The sequence below is a fragment of the Epinephelus lanceolatus genome, chromosome 19 (genome assembly GCF_041903045.1).
Source record: "Epinephelus lanceolatus isolate andai-2023 chromosome 19, ASM4190304v1, whole genome shotgun sequence".
NCBI classification, from domain to species: Eukaryota; Metazoa; Chordata; class Actinopteri; order Perciformes; family Serranidae; genus Epinephelus; species Epinephelus lanceolatus.
In genome coordinates, this window is record NC_135752.1 from 35,078,840 (window position 1) to 35,099,160 (window position 20,321).

At 42.0% G+C, this 20,321-nt stretch overlaps 2 protein-coding genes across 4 annotated transcripts in view; one reads left to right on the forward strand and one right to left on the reverse strand.

Annotated features, from left to right (window-relative positions):
• ogdhb (oxoglutarate dehydrogenase b) overlaps positions 1–4,162 on the forward strand; it is a 37,522-nt gene extending 33,360 nt beyond the window's left edge. For both annotated transcript variants that reach the window (XM_033646964.2, XM_033646965.2), the window contains exons 22-23: positions 345–499; positions 583–4,162. In XM_033646964.2, coding sequence (XP_033502855.2) covers positions 345–499; positions 583–703 — 276 coding nt within the window. In that variant the 3' untranslated portion in view covers positions 704–4,162. The remainder of the gene's footprint in view (positions 1–344; positions 500–582) is intronic.
• Positions 4,163–8,407: 4,245 nt separating this feature from the next.
• pargl (poly (ADP-ribose) glycohydrolase, like) lies at positions 8,408–19,204 on the reverse strand. Of its 2 annotated transcripts, none has more exons than XM_033646119.2 (16): positions 19,066–19,204; positions 17,180–17,586; positions 16,846–16,968; positions 16,601–16,690; positions 15,044–15,115; positions 14,005–14,091; positions 13,749–13,909; positions 13,572–13,651; positions 13,400–13,472; positions 11,898–11,973; positions 11,663–11,810; positions 11,439–11,517; positions 9,621–9,729; positions 9,338–9,434; positions 9,123–9,251; positions 8,408–9,049 (listed from the first exon to the last, which is right to left on the reverse strand). In XM_033646119.2, exons 2-16 carry the CDS (start codon positions 17,582–17,584, stop codon positions 8,931–8,933), a joined length of 1,848 nt encoding a protein of 615 aa, XP_033502010.2. In that variant the 5' UTR covers positions 17,585–17,586; positions 19,066–19,204; the 3' UTR covers positions 8,408–8,930. The 2 variants fall into 2 exon arrangements, with proteins under 2 accessions (XP_033502010.2, XP_078018074.1); XM_078161948.1 differs by having other exon boundaries at positions 16,601–16,687; positions 19,066–19,202.
• Positions 19,205–20,321: the final 1,117 nt, after the last annotated feature.

Here is a 20,321-nt window from a genome sequence, read left to right on the forward strand (position 1 = left end):
CAGACATGAAAGACATGTTTTAAACATCCATAAATCTGCTTAGAAATCAGAAGATAGGCGCTCCTTACAACTGCAGAACCTGCCTGAAAATGAAAATGTTTTTACGTCTTCTTCAGTATCAAAGTAATCCAGTGATAGTTGTCTGTACGTCCTGTACATCTGGACGCTGCATACAGGAACTGCTTCTGTCTAATTCAGCATACTTCTAATGTAGACAATTTGCCAAACATAAAAAATACAGGCTTAAAAACAGCTAACGCTAACTGATGTGTGTCTCAACTGTAAACATGATTATGCCATACATTCTAAGTACTCTTAACATCAGATTTTTCCTCTCCTCTCAGCTCTCACCCTTCCCGTTTGACCTGGTGAAAGCAGAGACTGATCGTTATCCAAATGCTGATCTGATGTGGTGTCAGGAGGAGCACAAGAACCAGGGCTACTACGACTACGTCAAGCCCCGCATCCGCACCACCATTAAACGCACCCAGCCCGTCTGGTGAGTTCACCTTACCAGATATCAGTAAGTATCTCTGCTGTGAACGTACGCACGCTCACGTGTGTGTGTGTGTGTGTTTGCAGGTACGCTGGTCGTGACCCTGCAGCAGCTCCAGCTACTGGGAACAAGCAGACTCACCTCATGGAGCTGCAGCGTTTACTGGACACAGCGTTCGACCTGGAAGCTTTCTCAGGAAAAGTGTGACAGCTGGTTTACACCTCCCTCCCTCCCTCCCTCCCTCCCTCCACGCTCCCACACATCTGATTCACGCTGCCGTCAAGCTTCAGGTCTTCAGCGCAGGTTTCCCCCCATGAGACTGGCTTTGCATTGATGTGTGTTCTTCCTCAGTATATTTACATATCAGACCTGATATCAGGTGGAATCTCTAAACTAAACGCACAATGACTTCTAACACTGTTACCATGACGACCTCGTGTTCACAGTGATGGACACCACCACAGAATGTAATGCAGGTTAAAACAACAGCATTGAATGTATGAATTTATACAACATTAATTTGTAAGACAAAGAGTTTTATCTTCTTTTTTCATTTGCTCTTATTTTTGCAAAATCATGTCAACCTGCTCCGCAAATCCAGAATCAACCATCACACTGTGTGCAATCACCTGCCAGACAAATATGTGAATCATTTATTGATCTGTGACAGATTATTTAAAATAATAAAGAGTTAGGTCGGGCAGCCAGAGGAAATGTAGAAAGCAATGACAGACATTTTTTACGGGATAGCTTGACATTTTGGGAAATAAGTTTATTCACCTTCTTGGAGAGCGTTAGAGGAGACTGGTACTCGTCTCTTACCAGTCAGTTAGCTTAGCTTAGCATAAAGACTGGAAGTCCAAAAGTGACACAATCTGTTTAAGAGCACCTCTAACACTCACTAATTCACACGTAATATCTTATTTGTTTATCCATACAAGAATCAATTTGTTGAAATGACAATTCATGTTTTTAAACGGGTTTATTTGCTGCACTTTTTCTTGGCTGGGCGCTTTGACTTTTGTTAAAAAAAAAAAGGCATTAAATTTATTATAGTAAATTAAAAATAAGGCCCCAATTGGTACGAAAATGTCTAAAATCCATATTTAAAAATCTTAACCCTCATGATCCTGTTTAAAATAAAAATTAAAAAAAACTAGAAGCTATAAACTATTTGCAATGGAAGGCTAGGATTTCCGTCTTTTGTGCCATCACATTGTCTGTGTGCGATGACGACATTACATTATGCTACAAGCGGTCCAAAAGACAGTGAAAATATGCAGTTACGTCAGAGTGTTGTGCCGTCATGGCTGTGGGAGATTGTCATTTGCATGATCCTGTTTAAAATTGATCTAAAATAAAAACCGTAATAGCCAGAGCATTCTTTTTGCAGCAGTAGCAGCAGCAAGTTGCACATTGTGTTCTACCTTAAGCCCTTTTTAAACAGGAATTGTGCAAATTTGCAGGAAAGCCCAATCAGTCTTTTTTCAGCATTGGCAGTATAAAAACAAAATCGGGGAGTGCAGCAAAATGCCGCCTACCTACTTTTGTTTATACAGAATGCACCTTTTTCGGGGCAATGGGGGGCGTGAGCAAGTAACAACACGTGTAGCTCAGCGTGTGACGTAAACAGTGACGTGGGAGGGAAGCCGCGGCTGGTCAGTCCTTCGACGATTCTCTTGTAAGTTGGCCCGTTCTTCATCGTCCCCGTCATCTGACGGTTAATGGCCTCTTCGTTGCAAGGACAAGGAGGGCGCACAATTCCTTGTCTCCCCAGTTGCTCATCTTTACAGTGTCTGTCAGGTTTGTGTTTCCCTCTTGCTACTAGCTGCTCGCTAATTCCTGCTATCAGCTGTTTACTGTTTATCCACTGCCAGTGGGTCGCACGTGCGGCGTCATCAACAGCCCCTCCCACAAGTCATCAACAGCCCCTCCGATGGCGGAAGGCGGCCTCGTTCTTTTTAAACTGAAAAGGTTCCGCCAATATAGGCCCGTTTCCACTGAAGAAGTTCCTGGTACTATTTGGGGGGCAGGAACTTGACAGGAACGTCCTCTCGCTCGGCCCTCTCAACCGCCGTGTCTCCACTGAGAGGGCGGAGTAGGAGGAAGGTTCCTGTAAAGTTACCGGGCTCTGGATGTGACGTAATCGTTGCGCGACCATTTTGACCGGGGCGACACGGCAAAGAAACAACGGTTTGTCTTCCATTTCTTGCTTTTCTTCTTACGACTCCTTTTAAAAATGCGACTCCTCGTCTGATGAGTTTTAAAAACGCCGGCTATTTTGTCGCTTTCTTTTGACGTCACATCCCGCCTTGAGTATATCCAATCAGCACCAAGTTAACCCCAAGCCCCACCCAGGAGTTTTTCGGGGCCGTTGTGAGTACCTACTCTGAGGCAGGGACTTGTTTAGCCCCTGTAAAAGTTCCAGAACTCTGTCCTTCGGGGGTGGTTCCTGCGGTGGAGACACGCACACGCTGTATCCAGTCTTTATGCTAAGCTAGGCTAACCAGCTTCATATTTAGCGTACAGACATGACAGTGGTTTCAACTGTCTCATCTAACTCTCAGCAAGAAAGTGAATCAGTGTATGTCCCCAAAATGTCAAACTATTTCCTTTAACCAGGGATGCACAATACTGGATGCGCTTTTTTCTCTCCTAATTCCACTGAACATCAAGTCTCTCCTGTCGTGGAGTTAACACATTATTATCCCTACTCGTATTGTGACTGCCCACTGACAGACTCATAAAACACACTACTTTTAAAACAAACACATTCGCTGGGCAAAATAAGAAAACTGCTTCAACTCAGGTTACATGTTCAACATGCAGTATTTATATTTATGGAACATTTTCAAACTAAACTGCACAATTCTACGCTCTCTCTGAGATACACTAAAGACAAATAATTAAAGCGTCATCTGATCAGCCTGTCACAGTGGCAGGAATTCATTTTAAAGCCTTTGTCTACTGACACAGATGATGTGCCAGTATTGTCGGGCATTCCTACTTTAAACTGGATTTGAACATCTGGCAGTGTTTCACAGCTAAAATGTGATAGTGACCACATGAGCATCATAACCTGGGACTGGTGATAATTTGAAATGTTTAGGCCAAGTAACGATTGCTGAACAGTAGTACGGCTATTTTAATTAGCTTTTATAATGTTTGAGTCAGCGCCCACATGATAACTGTGACAAAATGAAACATTAATGTCTACCTTTAGTTAAAAATCTTGTTTCAGTCTGTAAAGAAACAGGTGAAGGGGCTCCGCATCTTTCTGCACTTTTATCTGAGTTCAGCTGTGACTTTAAATGACTGTGAGGGGAGGCTTCATACATCATTTACCACAAACACACCTCTTCTTTTACAGTTCATTTCTTTCTCATATACTCAGCTTTCTTTTCTCTATTTATTATTTCCTCCTTGGTTGACTCACCGTCCGGCCTCGGCCTCGTCACTGTATGTTTACGTCTTTGTTTGTGCCAAATCTAACAGATGACTTGAAATTATATTTCAGTACAGAAATCATGCCAATGCAAAGAGAGAGACTTGTGTAACGACATGATGAGATTCCTCAGCTCCTCAGATTTGAAGGATGTATTTATTTTCATAAAGTGTTTTATGTTTTGTTGTTTTCGATAAATAAAGATTATAGTTCCTGGTGAACGCGGCTGTCGTTGTCTGTTGAAGGCACTGAAACATGTTGTATATCCTGTCTGTCACACTGTGCTGTACTCAGGGTTCACACACGTTCTCAGGCACAAAGTTTTAGACTTTTCAAGGACCCATAATTTGAAAAAAGTCTTGCCCCACATGCCTGGCGTTTTTGAACATATCAGATTCAAACTGGTCGTCACACACTGACACATATCAGAGCTACGATATGTCGACAGTTTCAGAAAATAAATGTGCTGTTTTACCGTAACAATTTCATTACACACAACAAAATTCCAAGATTTTTCCCAAACTTTCAATGATTTTTACTGATTTCATGCCTTTTCCAGGCCTGGAAAATGTGACTGTGAAATTCCATGGCCTTTCCAGGTTTTCCATGTCCGTGGTAACCCTGTGTACTTTACAATTTTGAGGTACTTTCCATTTCCTGCTCCTTTGTACTTCTACTCCACTACGTCTCAGAGGGAAATATTGTATTTTTTCTACTGCATATAACTAACAAATTATTATATTAGTTGATTATATGCAGTAAAAAAAATACAATATTTCCCTCTGAGACGTAGTGGAGTAGAAGTGATCCAATAATACATCAAATTCCTAAAGGAATAAATGATTTATTTTAAATTCATGCCCAGTTTTTAGGGATATTGTACTTGCATTTTATTTGGCTGAACATATTTTGGATGATGCTTTTGTTTAGACATTGCTGACATTGGTCTTTGTGAAGTATTTTAATGCTTTATAATCACTCTAAAATACACAGAATCCAAATTACAATATACATTACTCTGAAATGGGCCATTCTGCATGAGCACTTCTTACATTTATTTATTTTTTTTTTCACGTTACTTATTTGTTTCCACATTGCAGAAAACATGTATACAAAAATACAGGAATTTTTTTTTTCTTTGTTTTCACCCCCTGGGAGCAACCAGTCAGATAAAATCCAGTATAAAATAATAATGTGCCCCCATTACAAAAAAGAAAGGAAACAACAGTAATCGACAAAGTGTGTGTTTGTGCACACTATTATACACTATTATAGCTGTCCTCAGGTCCTCGTAAAGCAAACCTTACCTTTTCTAGGTTCAAAAATTGTAATGTATCTCTGACCCAGTGTTTAAAAGAGGGGAGGGGGTCATCTGCATATTTTAAGTATATTTCAATGCAAATAGTTTAGCAATTTACTTAATAAAAAAATGTATATACTATTTCTATACTGGTGTGTTTCTACTTCTGTGCCATTCGGCCACTCTCTAGCTGTCCACCAGAGGCCCTCTGACTTCTCCATTTGTCCCAGTTACCTGTCATCAGTGATGGGCGGACCGATTATTTTTGAAGTATTGGTTCTTTTGAGTTGATATACAGTACAGGCCAAAAGTTTGGACACACCTTCTCATTCAATGCGTTTTCTTTATTTTCATGACTATTTACAATGTAGATTCTCACTGAAGGCATCAAAACTATGAATGAACACATGTGGAGTTATGTACTTAACAAAAAAAGGTGAAATAACTGAAAACATGTTTTATATTCTAGTTTCTTCAAAATAGCCACCCTTTGCTCTGATTACTGCTTTGCACACTCTTGGCATTCTCTCCATGAGCTTCAAGAGGTAGTCACCTGAAATGGTTTCCACTTCACAGGTGTGCCTTATCAGGGTTAATTAGTGGAATTTCTTGCTTTATCAATGGGGTTGAGACCATCAGTTGTGTTGTGCAGAAGTCAGGTTAATACACAGCCAACAGCCCTATTGGACAACTGTTAAAATTCATATTATGGCAAGAACCAATCAGCTAACTAAAGAAAAACTAGTGGCCATCATTCCTTTAAGAAATGAAGGTCAGTCAGTCCGGAAAATTGCAAAAACTTTAAATGTGTCCCCAAGTGGAGTCGCAAAAACCATCAAGCGCTACAACGAAACTGGCACACATGAGGACCGACCCAGGAAAGGAAGACCAAGAGTCACCTCTGCTTCTGAGGATAAGTTCATCCGAGTCACCAGCCTCAGAAATCGCAAGTTAACAGCAGCTCAGATCAGAGACCAGATGAATGCCACACAGAGTTCTAGCAGCAGACCCATCTCTAGAACAACTGTTAAGAGGAGACTGCGCCAATCAGGCCTTCATGGTCAAATAGCTGCTAGGAAACCACTGCTAAGGAGAGGCAACAAGCAGAAGAGATTTGTTTGGGCCAAGAAACACAAGGAATGGACATTAGACCAGTGGAAATCTGTGCTTTGGTCTGATGAGTCCAAATTTGAGATCTTTGGTTCCAACCGCTGTGTCTTTGTGAGACGCAGAAAAGGTGAACGGATGGATTCCACATGCCTGGTTCCCACTGTGAAGCATGGAGGAGGAGGTGTGATGGTGTGGGGGTGTTTTGCTGGTGACACTGTTGGGGATTTATTCAAAATTGAAGGCACACTGAACCAGCATGGCTACCACAGCATCCTGCAGCGACATGCCATCCCATCCGGTTTGCGTTTAGTTGGACGATCATTTATTTTTCAACAGGACAATGACCCCAAACACACCTCCAGGCTGTGTAAGGGCTATTTGACCAAGAAGGAGAGTGATGGAGTGCTGCGGCAGATGACCTGGCCTCCACAGTCACCAGACCTGAACCCAATCGAGATGGTTTGGGGTGAGCTGGACCGCAGAGTGAAGGCAAAGGGGCCAACAAGTGCTAAACACCTCTGGGAACTCCTTCAAGACTGTTGGAAAACCATTTCAGGTGACTACCTCTTGAAGCTCATGGAGAGAATGCCAAGAGTGTGCAAAGCAGTAATCAGAGCAAAGGGTGGCTATTTTGAAGAAACTAGAATATAAAACATGTTTTCAGTTATTTCACCTTTTTTTGTTAAGTACATAACTCCACATGTGTTCATTCATAGTTTTGATGCCTTCAGTGAGAATCTACAATGTAAATAGTCATGAAAATAAAGAAAACGCATTGAATGAGAAGGTGTGTCCAAACTTTTGGCCTGTACTGTATGTACGTGTATCAAACCTTTGCAAACCTCTGTCTCCATGACACTGTTATAGTACATCATGTTTGACAGCCAGTGCTGCTGCCCCATAGAACATCTCTTCAGTGCATTACCAGTCATCATGTATACGTTTATATTGATTAAGGTAAAATATTTAATTCAATTCATTGACTCAGCAACACACTTGTACATGCAGGTCTCCAGGGTGTCTACAAGTATCAGGCAGTTAGATTTAATGCTTTTGAAGACCCGTTAAAGACGCCTTTTAACCAAATTTAGGACCGATTTTTGGACAAATCATGTTTTACTTATTGAAGAAAGCACTGCAGGCAGGTAGCACATATGGGGTCTTGTGCAGAGGTAAGTGTTACGTAGGAATACGGTTATTACAGTGAGTTAAATTAGTCTACATTTTGTTTGCAGGTAAGTCCAGGTATGAAGTAAAATGACTATTAGAGAAATTAAAAAATGGATAAATGAGATTAGATAAAATATTTGTAGCAGTTACGACCTCACAAATTCAAATTTAAGACTACTTAATGACTTTAAGGCCTTATTGTTGTAACATTGAATTTCAGACATTATAACACTTTTAAGGAGCTGTAGACACCCTGGTGTTAGTAGGCTATGTGAGCTCAATATGATGTTACACTAATGAAATTTGACTGCACTAATTTGTCACTCTTCCTGGGCATGCAGCAGACGTGCCACTTTGAGAGACCAGTTCATCAGTGTCGTTCAGTGAGCTGCCAGGCTGTTTGGACTCCAATCTGATTCAGTTGCTTCTTGTTTCATCACTGTAGCAGGCGGCGTGAGCAGCACCCTACGATAAAAGCGAGTAGGTGAAAGGTTGGGGATTCATGAACACTCAGATGTTTGACACACCACACACTACAGAATCATCCATCACCACCTGGCATTCCACATCCAGCCACTCCCTCCTGCCCCGCCCACACACTCACCTGCCTCCCATTTCCCCTCATCAGCTCTGCAGCACATACACCAACACCTTCTCCCTCATCAGCTACCGGATTTTCTTTGTTGCTTTCCAGTGTCCGATACCTGGAACCTGTACCTGCCTCGTTCATGTTCACCTGTGGCCTGTTAAGTCCTTCTGATGGGACTTTTTACTCACACCAGTAAGCTCATGCACCTTTATTAAATTACTACATCTCTGAAATGACACTTTGCAACATGTCTGACGAATGTATTACAGTATAAATGCAGCACTCGTGTCACTCACACAGTATGGATCTCAGTTTATTATAGACAAACTCAACATTTAAACAAAGCAAAACAAAACAAAATAAATGATCAGGGTGTTTGATTTCAGTTTCACTTTGATTTATTCTTTCTGAGAAGTTTCCTCTGACTGTCCAGACGCACACTTCCAGACAGATGAAGAGAGGAGGTGATAAAACCAACTTGATTTGCTCATTTTAATCGACTTTAATCCTTACAGTTCAGGAAGCTTTAAGAGCAGCAGCAGGTTTAAACCCTCTTAAACCACGACAGCACAAGATGGTTTTCAGTGAACATTATCCATCATCATGTTTTCACGGCCCGTGTCTGAGTTACAGTTTCTGAGGACTCACTAACACACAGCTGCTGCACTGCTACACACTGTCATCAATCAAATTAGGGTAAAAATGAAAAAAGCAATACCTGTGATCTTTACAAAAAAAAAGAAAATTAAATAGCAACGTCATCATTTCTGTCGTGTCAGATATAAGTGCAAATTCAGATGCAGACTTAGACGAGATGTCGTCACAGCAGACTCCTCGAAGGTCTGAGGGTGTTCCTGATGAACTCAAACAGGTCCACATGGGACCAGCCGGATGCCTGCTGAGCAGCACAGTAGTCCTCCAGGAGTCCGTACAGCTTCTCTGTGAAGAACAGCAACATTAGAAACTTCTTTTCTAAGCTAACAAACATTTGTTATGTCCCGACATCACTCACCAACTGTAGTTCCCTCTGTGACCAGCAGGTGGTACATCTGCTGCAGGCCCTGCTTCAGCTGCTCATCCTGAAAGGTGAAGAAGGCCAGACCTCTCTTGGCCTTGGCTGCTGCCATCAGCTGGATCACAGCTGGACAGAGAGGAGGAGCTCAGGCTGAGTGTGTGTCATTGATAATGCAGTGAGAGATCAGTGGGTGGATGGATACAGGAAAGTACCTTTGAGCTGTGGGTCTCCGTTGAAAGCTCCACAGCCCCACTTCCCGGTGGCGATGTTGGGCTCGTTGTGGCCGTGACCCTTGAATCCACAGTATGCCTTCAAGGACACAAAAAAATCATGTAAAAATAATAACCGTAGCCTTTCCCAAGATGCAAACAATACACACTATGATAGAAATAATCCAGATGTGTTGTATGGATCTTCTTCCTCTGTGCCGTAGAGGTCAATTATTATTAAAATAAAGACCCAATCAACACCGACACACTCAGAGGTGATCCTGACCTTGTTGAGCTCCCGTGTGACCTTGATCATACTGTACTGGTCCCTCCTGTGTCTGAAGTGCAGAGCGTCAATGGCTAAGATCTGCCTCTTCAGTCGAGCCCACTCGTCTCTATAGAGATCAAACATGTGAGGAAAACCAAATACAGTCACATACAGTACAGGCCAAAAGTTTGGACACACCTTCTCATTCAATGCGTTTTCTTTATTTTCATGACTATTTACATTGTAGATTCTCACTGAAGGCATCAAAACTATGAATGAACACATGTGGAGTTATGTACTTAACAAAAAAAGGTGAAATAACTGAAAACATGTTTTATATTCTAGTTTCTTCAAAATAGCCACCCTTTGCTCTGATTACTGCTTTGCACACTCTTGGCATTCTCTCCATGAGCTTCAAGAGGTAGTCACCTGAAATGGTTTCCACTTCACAGGTGTGCCTTATCAGGGTTAATTAGTGGAATTTCTTGCTTTATCAATGGGGTTGGGACCATCAGTTGTGTTGTGCAGAAGTCAGGTTAATACACAGCCGACAGCCCTATTGGACAACTGTTAAAATTCATATTATGGCAAGAACCAATCAGCTAACTAAAGAAAAACGAGTGGCCATCATTACTTTAAGAAATGAAGGTCAGTCAGTCCGGAAAATTGCAAAAACTTTAAATGTGTCCCCAAGTGGAGTCGCAAAAACCATCAAGTGCTACAACGAAACTGGCACACATGAGGACCGACCCAGGAAAGGAAGACCAAGAGTCACCTCTGCTTCTGAGGATAAGTTCATCCGAGTCACCAGCCTCAGAAATCGCAAGTTAACAGCAGCTCAGATCAGAGACCAGATGAATGCCACACAGAGTTCTAGCAGCAGACCCATCTCTAGAACAACTGTTAAGAGGAGACTGCGCCAATCAGGCCTTCATGGTCAAATAGCTGCTAGGAAACCACTGCTAAGGAGAGGCAACAAGCAGAAGAGATTTGTTTGGGCCAAGAAACACAAGGAATGGACATTAGACCAGTGGAAATCTGTGCTTTGGTCTGATGAGTCCAAATTTGAGATCTTTGGTTCCAACCGCCGTGTCTTTGTGAGACGCAGAAAAGGTGAACGGATGGATTCCACATGCCTGGTTCCCACTGTGAAGCATGGAGGAGGAGGTGTGATGGTGTGGGGGTGTTTTGCTGGTGACACTGTTGGGGATTTATTCAAAATTGAAGGCACACTGAACCAGCATGGCTACCACAGCATCCTGCAGCAACATGCCATCCCATCCGGTTTGCGTTTAGTTGGACGATCATTTATTTTTCAACAGGACAATGACCCCAAACACACCTCCAGGCTGTGTAAGGGCTATTTGACCAAGAAGGAGAGTGATGGAGTGCTGCGGCAGATGACCTGGCCTCCACAGTCACCGGACCTGAACCCAATCGAGATGGTTTGGGGTGAGCTAGACCGCAGAGTGAAGGCAAAGGGGCCAACAAGTGCTAAACACCTCTGGGAACTCCTTCAAGACTGTTGGAAAACCATTTCAGGTGACTACCTCTTGAAGCTTATTGAGAGAATGCCAAGAGTGTGCAAAGCAGTAATCAGAGCAAAGGGTGGCTATTTTGGAGAAACTAGAATATAAAACATGTTTTCAGTTATTTCACCTTTTTTTGTTAAGTACATAACTCCACATGTGTTCATTCATAGTTTTGATGCCTTCAGTGAGAATCTACAATGTAAATAGTCATGAAAATAAAGAAAACGCATTGAATGAGAAGGTGTGTCCAAACTTTTGGCCTGTACTGTATATATCAAAGACTTAAAGCAAAGTGCTGTCGTACCTGTCGACGCGGTCCTCATGAGGTCCCGCCCACTCAAAGCTGTCACCGAAACCAGAGTAACAGCTGAACTTCTGAGAGCCTGAGGAACAGAATCAACCATGAGAAGACACAAATTGTATTTTCAGTAGCGGATTTATCCACACTTCAAAAGAAATTTCAGATGTATTTCAGTTGACTGGCAATATGAACACATTAATTAACTAATCATTTCATCACCACTGTACCTGTGACGATCAGACACTCGTTGTCGGCGAGTTTCTCAGTGAAGAGACGAGAAACGATCAGCTCTGGATTCATGAGGAACAAGATCTCCTCCTGCACCAGACCAGAGCCCAGAACACCTCCACCGATCCTGCTGGCGGCAAAATCCACCTGCACACACACATACACAAAGGAACACCTAAATAAATGCTGGACTGAGACAGCTGGGGATCGTCACGGCTTTGTGTCAGCTCTTACCTGCAGCATACCTGTACCTTCAGTCTCGATGGTACCGTGTGATGTGACGTACAGTTTAGGCATCGTCTCCTTACAGCTGTCACAACAAACAAGACAACAAAAGTTAGACTGATTTCACTGGTTTTGATACAGAGGATACATTTTATGAGCCATGCTAGCTGCTCCGCTGCAAGGACGCTAATAGTCAGTTGGTCAGTCCACCAGTCTGGCGAGCTCCCCCCCGAGGTCTGGCTCCAGGGGTGGGTGTCCCCATACCGGGTGAGGTCCTCAAAGTCCGAATATGCCATTTCATCAAGGTCTTCTTGATTTGCTCTTAGTCTGGCCCCTCCCCAGGGACCACTTTGCCTTGGGAGACCCTACTAGGAGCTATTATCCCGGACAAAACAGCTCCCAGGTCCACAGGGACACGCAAACCTCTCCACCACAAGCCCGTTTCCACCGCAGGAACTTCGGGGTAATTTTACGGGGCCGCAGGAACCACCCCCGAAGGACAGAGTTACGGAACTTTTACAGGGGCTAAACAAGTCCTTGCCTCGGAGTAGGTACTCAGAACAGCCCCGAGAAATTCCTGGTTGGGGCTTGGGGGCTACTTGGTGCTGACTGGATATACTCAAGGCGGAATGTGACGTCAACAGAAAGCGACAAAATAGCCGGCGTTTTTAAAAACTCAACAGATGAAGAGTCGCATTTTTAAAAGGAGTCGTTAGAAAAAAAGCAAGAAATGGAAGACAAATCATATGACAAATGGACTGACGAAGAGGTCCAGGTGTTGCTGGCATTTTAAAATGGTCGCACAACGGTTACGTCACATCCAGAGCCCGGTAACTTTACAGGAACCTTCCTCCTACTCCGCCCTCTCAGTGGAGACACGGCGGTTGAGAGGGCCGAGCGAGAGGACGTTCCTGTAAAGTTCCTGCCCCCCAAATAGTACCAGGAACTTCTTCAGTGGAAACGGGCTTCATGTTAAGGTGGCGATTCTGGTAGGAGGCCAGGGGGCAGACCCTGAACACACTGGAGGGATTACATATCTCATCTGGCCTGGGAACACCTTGGGGTCCCCCAGGAGGAGCTGGAAGGCGTTGCTGGGGAGAGGGACGTCTGGGGTGCTTTGCTTGGCCTGCTGCCCCCCTGTGACCTGGCCCCGGATAAGCGGAAGAAAATGGATGGATGGACGGACATTGCTACAAACATATGTCTGCATGTGAATCTGTAGGCAACAGGACAAGATTTTGACACTGAAAACGTTCTGGTTTTTGTCTCTCGACTAATTGGTATTCATTCATGTTTAAGCAGCAGGTAAACAGTCTGTGTGAGGAGCAGAAGAGGCAGACTGTAATGTAGTCTCAGAGTTTTGAATGAGCTACAGTAGTTGAGTCGGCCTGAAATAAAGACATGAATCAATTTCTCTGCATCTTTTTCATTTTCAAATGGTCGTACCTTAGCGATGATTCAGAGGTTGTCTGAAGCGCTCTGTAAATAAAGAGTCATAGTCGTAGTGTTACCTTCTCCAGTTGGGGATGTCCGCGTCTTTGAGACAGCGCCTCTCAAACGTCACCAGTCCTTTTGGTTTAGTGTCTGCGAACACATCAACAACAGTCACAGATCTTCACTGAACCGTCTCAGAGACAGGAGGAAGAGGAGGAGGAAGAGGAGGACGTTAAGCTTTAAACTCACTCTCATCTGTGACCACATGAAAGTAATGCATGATGGCCCTCAGCTTCTCTTTCTTCCTCTCAGACCACTGTCCAAACAGACTGCACGCAGAATGAGAATGAAGGATGAACATACAGGAAGTACACAGACTTAGTATTTTAAGGAAGCAGCCAGATGTGCAACAGATGTTTTCCTGACCTGGTGAAGTTAATGGACGGGTAGTTGTGGTACTCTGCGTTGGAGCTGGAGGTGTTGCGGTGAGGGAAGGTGCAGAAGAAGGCGTTAGCGAGCAGGCAGGATATCTGGACCTGTGACAGCGTGATGGCTGCAGTGTGTCCACTCTGAAGCAGCGGGATGGCCTGAGAACATACACACATACTTCATCACCATCATCATCATCATCATCATCATCATCAGTGTGAGCAAACTGCAGAGTGAAATGGAGCCTTCTTACCTTCTTCACGTAGTCAGGCAGCTTCAAGGCCAACGCAGCCATCTTTGGAAACAGTTTGGAGAAGTAGTTTTCTGATTTCGGGACACACTAGAAATAAAATACAATTTATTATCGTTGGAGGGTTTAAATACAAAACTGATTACATGTATGTAAAAACATGCATTCATATATTGTCTCTGATGGGTGACCATACTATGAGACATTGCAGTGTTTTTTTAATAAATGTTAACTCAGGGTATACATTCAAAATTGATACCTTTCCTTTAAGAGAAGCATGGTATCTTTATTGTTTTCCCCTAGTCTTTTTTCTTTTTACTGTAAATTGTATTTTTATTTATTCATTTTAAATTTGAATTAACATTTTTAACTTTATTTTTTATTTATATTATTTTTTTTATATCATTAAGTTTTAAAAATGTATATATTTTAGATGTATTTGTTTTAGTTCTTGTTATAATTTATGTATAATTATATATATTTATATATGTTAATATTTTATTTTTGTTTATATTCTAGTTGTTGCTTTTTTTTACTTAATTTTATTATCACTACCACTATTTCTCTATAGAGGATTCACCTCTGTTTATTTGCCTTTTTATGTTTGCCCTGTAAAGTTCAGTAAACAAAGTTGTGAAAAAAATAAAATCATTTTGTTTAATCACTGTTCCCACAGTTTTGTTACATTTTTATCTTTATTTTTATTTCTATTTTTCCAAATTATTATATTTTATAAGTGTATATTTTATATGTATTCTTTATTTTTATTTGTTATTTATCATTATTTTATTTTATCTTATTGTTTTATTAATTTTTTTTAACTTAATTTTATTATCACTACCACTATTTCTCTATAAAGGTATTCATATTGGTATAAATACCTCTATAGGTTGGTATTTATATGTTTATTTACTTGTCTGGCAGTGGGCATAGAAACTAGAACTACTGATTTATGTTTGTCCTGTAAATTTCAGTGAAAACAGCTTTGAAAAAATAAAAACAAAATGATTGAGTGATTTGAAGTGAACACATGGACACTGACCTTAACAAAGCTGGAGAGGGCGTCAAAGGACCACTGACCTTTGTACTTCGGGTTATATTTGATGATCGCTTCCTGGTGAAAGAGACGGAGTTTAAAAGAACACATTTCATGTTTATTACAGACGGATTAAAATCAAAATCAGGTTTATCACCAAGCAGGTTTTCAAATATAAGTTATTGCCTTGGTGTTTGGGGATATAGCAGTTAGCCTGTTTTTTTGCTAGCATTATCATCATAACAGTAAATCATAGACTGTAAATGCACCATGCTAACCGAGCTAGCAGCTAACATAAGGGTTAGCTCCACCGCCTTGTCCATATACAGTCACTTCTGGCTCCAAAAATCCAAAATGGCAAAGTTGAGGCTTCAAAACCATAGACTTTAATAATAACTAGATAATGGACTCCAAGATGGTGCCTAATCATCCCAATGCCATATGCCAAAGAGTTTTTATGGCTTCCGGGTTTACTGCCACAGTATGTGTCGTTTTGTTTTTTTTTCTCAGCTCATAGACTTTACATTGTGATGACATCACAGGTTTTTAAATCGCTTTTCTCAGCACTAGGAAAGCTCCATAAATAAAAACCCAACATGGTTCAAAAATTCAGAATGGAAACAGTCATAATGGACCTTGTTTGCAGTTTGAGGTGTCTTGTCAACAGTTTTACGGACATGTCTTTAACAATGGTGATCTAAAAATTTGCTACAAAGTTGAGCAGTGTTCCTTAGCCTGGAAATCCAGACCCAAATCTAGAAAGATTTAGGGTCTGGCTATGAGTAATGAAAATGGCCCAACTCGAGGGGCGGCACCAGGCATGCATTTGAAAATATCACTGCACGCAATTGGATAACACTACGACCAATCAGAACAATACACGGGGTGACGTATCCAGAGCTTAGCTACCAGCAGAGCTAACTGGTAGATTAGACTCTTGCCGTATTCGGTCGGCAAAACAGCAAAAACGTCCTTCTTGCAAAGGAAAGATTCGAGCGCCGTCTTCTGTTCGTCTTTTAGAGAAAAAGCCAAGTCTAACTCGTTCATTGTAGCGGCCAAAGCCGTTTCAAACAACTGGTGTTCATCTGTAGCCATCTTGCAATGTTTACTGACTGATTCCGGACTTCATCGTCGCAGCGTTGTCGTCATCTGTTTAGCTCGCCTCTGGCCCGCCTATATCAGATACATCGATGTGATTGGTGCAGCTTGGCTCCAAGGGCATGGGTAATGAGCATCATTACTGATTGCCAGAGTGATTCGCTGAGCAAATTCAAATTGTGCTCTCACGAGAACTCTGGATTGCCAGGGTAAGTGTTCCTGGGAGCCTGGGATTGAATCTCTTTTGGAGCCAGCCTCAAGTGGCCATTAGAGGAACTGCAGGCACTTGACTTCATTTTTCAGCCCCTGAGGTTGCTGCTTGGTCCAGGGAATTGTTCGCAATATAAAAAGAATTGTGCGAAGTGCAAAAATAATAACCCAGGATTTACAAAAATTTGAATCAGTGAAACCATTGGTCAATATTAGTATAAAAATGTGCAAATCTGTCCATGGCTGCAAACGTACCTCCACATCATCGACACTCACTGACGTCTTCTTGGCCAGAGCGCCCAGCTGTTTGGAGATTGCATCCCACCTACTGGTCTGGGAGGTCTGCTGTGGTCAGAAAAGATTCATCCAATCAACATCAACTTTCACTGCATTGATTTCCTTGTGACATAATTCATTATGTCGCAAGATTTCATTCTCTTGTGCATCAATTTGCAAACCAGCAGAGGTTTAAATAACATGGTGAATAGCCTCAAACACACCTTTAAGAATCCAGACTTCATCATGGTGCTCCCTTGTGAACACGGCATTTTCACCACGTTACTGAGCCACACGTCTCTCCCTTTCTGAGCAATGAGTCCAGCTCCACAGTTGAAAGCATCCACCTAAAAAACAATACTGATATATTAAACAATAATTACTTTCTGCACTGAAAAAAATCTGGGTACTAATGGGTACTGACTGAAGTAGAAGTCTTCAGTAGCATCTATGGAAACACTCAGGTAAAGTACTCCAAAACTGTGTCTCAGTACAGTACTTGAGTAAATGTACTTAGTTACTGGAGACAGAGAGAACTCTGAAGGGCCAAACTCTTACATCTACGAGGACATTGTGCGTCCTGCTAAAGCCCAGAGGTCCCAGCTTCTTGTCACGCAGTCGCTTCAGATCTTCCAGCTGACATGAAGTGTCCTCCACTTTCGTCCTTACCGCCTCCACCCCCTCCACCAGTACACCACTTACATCCTGGGGACCGGAGGGTGCAGAGGTAGAGTAGGAGGAGGGGGAGGCAGAGGAGGAAGGGATGGCAGAGGAGGTGGAGGTGGAGGAGGAGGAGGAGGGGACGGCAGAGGAGGTGGAGGTGGAGGTGGAGGAGGAGGAGCAGGAGCAGCGGCAGGAGCAGGCGCCTCCTTGACTTGTGCTTTCTTTGCCGTTGTGCTCTCTTTCAGGCTGAAGCAAGTCTTTCATCTGGGAGCTGTCGTTGCGGTGGCTGTGCTCGGCCATCTCTGGAGGGAGTCACACACAAACCATGACAGTGAGTTTAAAGGAAAGTTTCATCTTGAGCGTTTAGTTTGACCCCATGACTGACAGAAAAAACAGGATCTAGGTGACGCTTTGGAGGAACAGGAGGAACAGGTTTTTGATCAGATATTGAAGAAAACCAGTTTTCCAGTTGCTGAAATCACAAACCGGCTGCAGGTGTCTGCTATGATTTTCCCACAAAGACGTTCAAGTGCCTCGTCAAAAATATCACAAATTTCATCTCCTTCTTCTCCCTCATTGAATGTAACAGAATCTATGAATGTGCATATGCTTTTTTCATCCAATTTCATTTCAGTGTTCCACAGATGGAGAGAAAACGTTGCCAATAGTTTGGCCTTCTGCTAACCGGAGTCAAAGGATCACTGCTACAGCTTCATGTTCACATTTATGTTGCTAATGTTAGCTAGAGCCTTGAACCACAGCGTGTCCTCCGCTTCACTCCCCGCCACTACAGACCACCTAATCAGGAGAAGAGCGGGCAGCAGCTCCAGAAACTGACCCCCAGCCAGTCAGTGGCTGCAGTAACCTGAATCCAGCCAGTGCAAACCCAGCTCCGGGAGACTGGACAGTTTTGACTTCCTGCTGAATCACCAAACTTTCTGTTGCTGCTGATACACGGGTTCGACAGAAAGGCAGCCTGCTGTGACACCCAGCACTGGAGGGTTTGTTGAGTGCAGAGGTGTGAGTGTCTTTTAATATTAAACATTGACATGTGTTGTGATTATTTCATATTGTATTTTATGATTTTGTTTTATCTGTATTTTCATAAATGGATCTTATCAGCGTGTGGTTTTATCTTTGAGTGCTGCAGTAGGTGTTGGCCTCTGGTCACAGGAGCAGCTGGTGCAGTGGGAGTTCACCTGGTGAGTTGTGCAGATACAGTATAAGGTTTGGTGTGTCACTGGTAGAAGTTTGGGTGTTTTTCTGTTGGTAAAAGGGGTTTATTTTCTGTGTAGTTTTGGTTATACACAGATGGTATACTTCCAGTGTACTGGCCTATAGATTGGTGCTCCACACCTCCTGCAGCAAGGCGCTCTAACTTTTAATACCTTTAATAATGTTGCTGATAGGGAGCCTGAAATTAATAAAAGCCTGTTGTGGCATTTTGTTAAATTAGATTGGATGTTACACGTACATAAAAGCTCCACCTCAAACAGCTGTAACGTTTACAGTACTGTTTAACGCAGCACTTTCACTGTGAGGTGTTACTGCCTTCACTTCCAGTAAGTAAACACAGGATCTGAGTCCTCCACAGGTTGTTTGTACATGCGATCTTTCAAAAGTCTTTAGAAGCAGAAATACAAATAATGAGCCACTTATAAACACACACAATCTACATGTCAGCGACAGTAAAGCTTCGGCCTGATCCTCCACAACTGAAATCTGTCTTTACGCATGACATACGCACACTAGTGGAAACAGTTTTAAAGAAATATACTCACCTTCCACTGAAGATTCTCCAAATGTGTTCAGATTTAACGTAATTATCTTTAATTTCAGGGCTCATCGATGTAACTCAGTGAAAACGCCCCAACACGCACCAACTAAAGTTTAGTTTCACTTTACAGAGAAAACGAAAGTAAAGAGGGGCGCAGCTTCTGCTGCAGAGAAACTGAGTTTATACTTTCAGTTTACACTAAATGCTCCAGTGCGGGGAAATTAACCGTGTTTATCATATATTTAACATTAACTCATATAGTCGGCGGATTAATTCTGCTTTTAGGACACTTTATTAACATTTCACCGTCATCATAAACATGTAGTGGATAATTATCTTTAAGCATTCTTCATTTTATTATTTCACTATCCTCTTTTCCAACCCTTTCCACTTCCACCACTGCCAGATTGTCATGCATAAGTAGCGACAGTTCAGTTTATAATGAATATAATAACGTCTTTTTGATTAAAGCCTTATTGAGGTTAATTTTACCGAATAAATACCTAAATAAATGAATAAAATAAATCTAATACTGCAACATAGAGGCAGTGGATGTGTTGTTAGTTTTGTGCATAATCCCAACACATACAGAAGTTTAATTAATCTACTACTTCATGTAGCAGCACAATGCTGCATTTACTGGAGTTAAATTTTTGAACACAAGGCGGCAGCAGAGAGCCACGGTGATTAGTTTGCAACAGGGTTTCCACAAAACCACCAAAAATGTGTTCTCATATAATAATAATAGTATTTCAAAAGAGAAAGATTGTGCCTGTTGCCCAACTGCATTTATGTATTTAATAACCATAATTAGTGACAGTGTTGGGGAGTAACTCATTACATGTAATTCAATTACAAAATAAATGTAATTGTTATCGGATACAGTTCCTTAGAAAAAAAAAACAACAGAATATTGGTGATGACAAAGGGGTTACATCCAAATATATTCTATATATTCCATAATGAGATACAAACTGACTCACAAGAGACACAAAACCATCAAAAAATACACAAAATTACCCCAAAGAGAGACAAAATGATCTGAAAAGGACACAAAACAATAATGATGAGACATAAAATGACCAAAAAATACACAGAATTATCCCAAGGAGACATCAAATAACCTAAAAGGAAAACAATATCATCTAAAAGGGACACAAAATAACTATAATGACATAAAGAATGACTCAAATAAGATAAAAAATGACTCATAATAGATACAAAACCACCAAAACATAGACAAAATGTCCAACAAAAGAC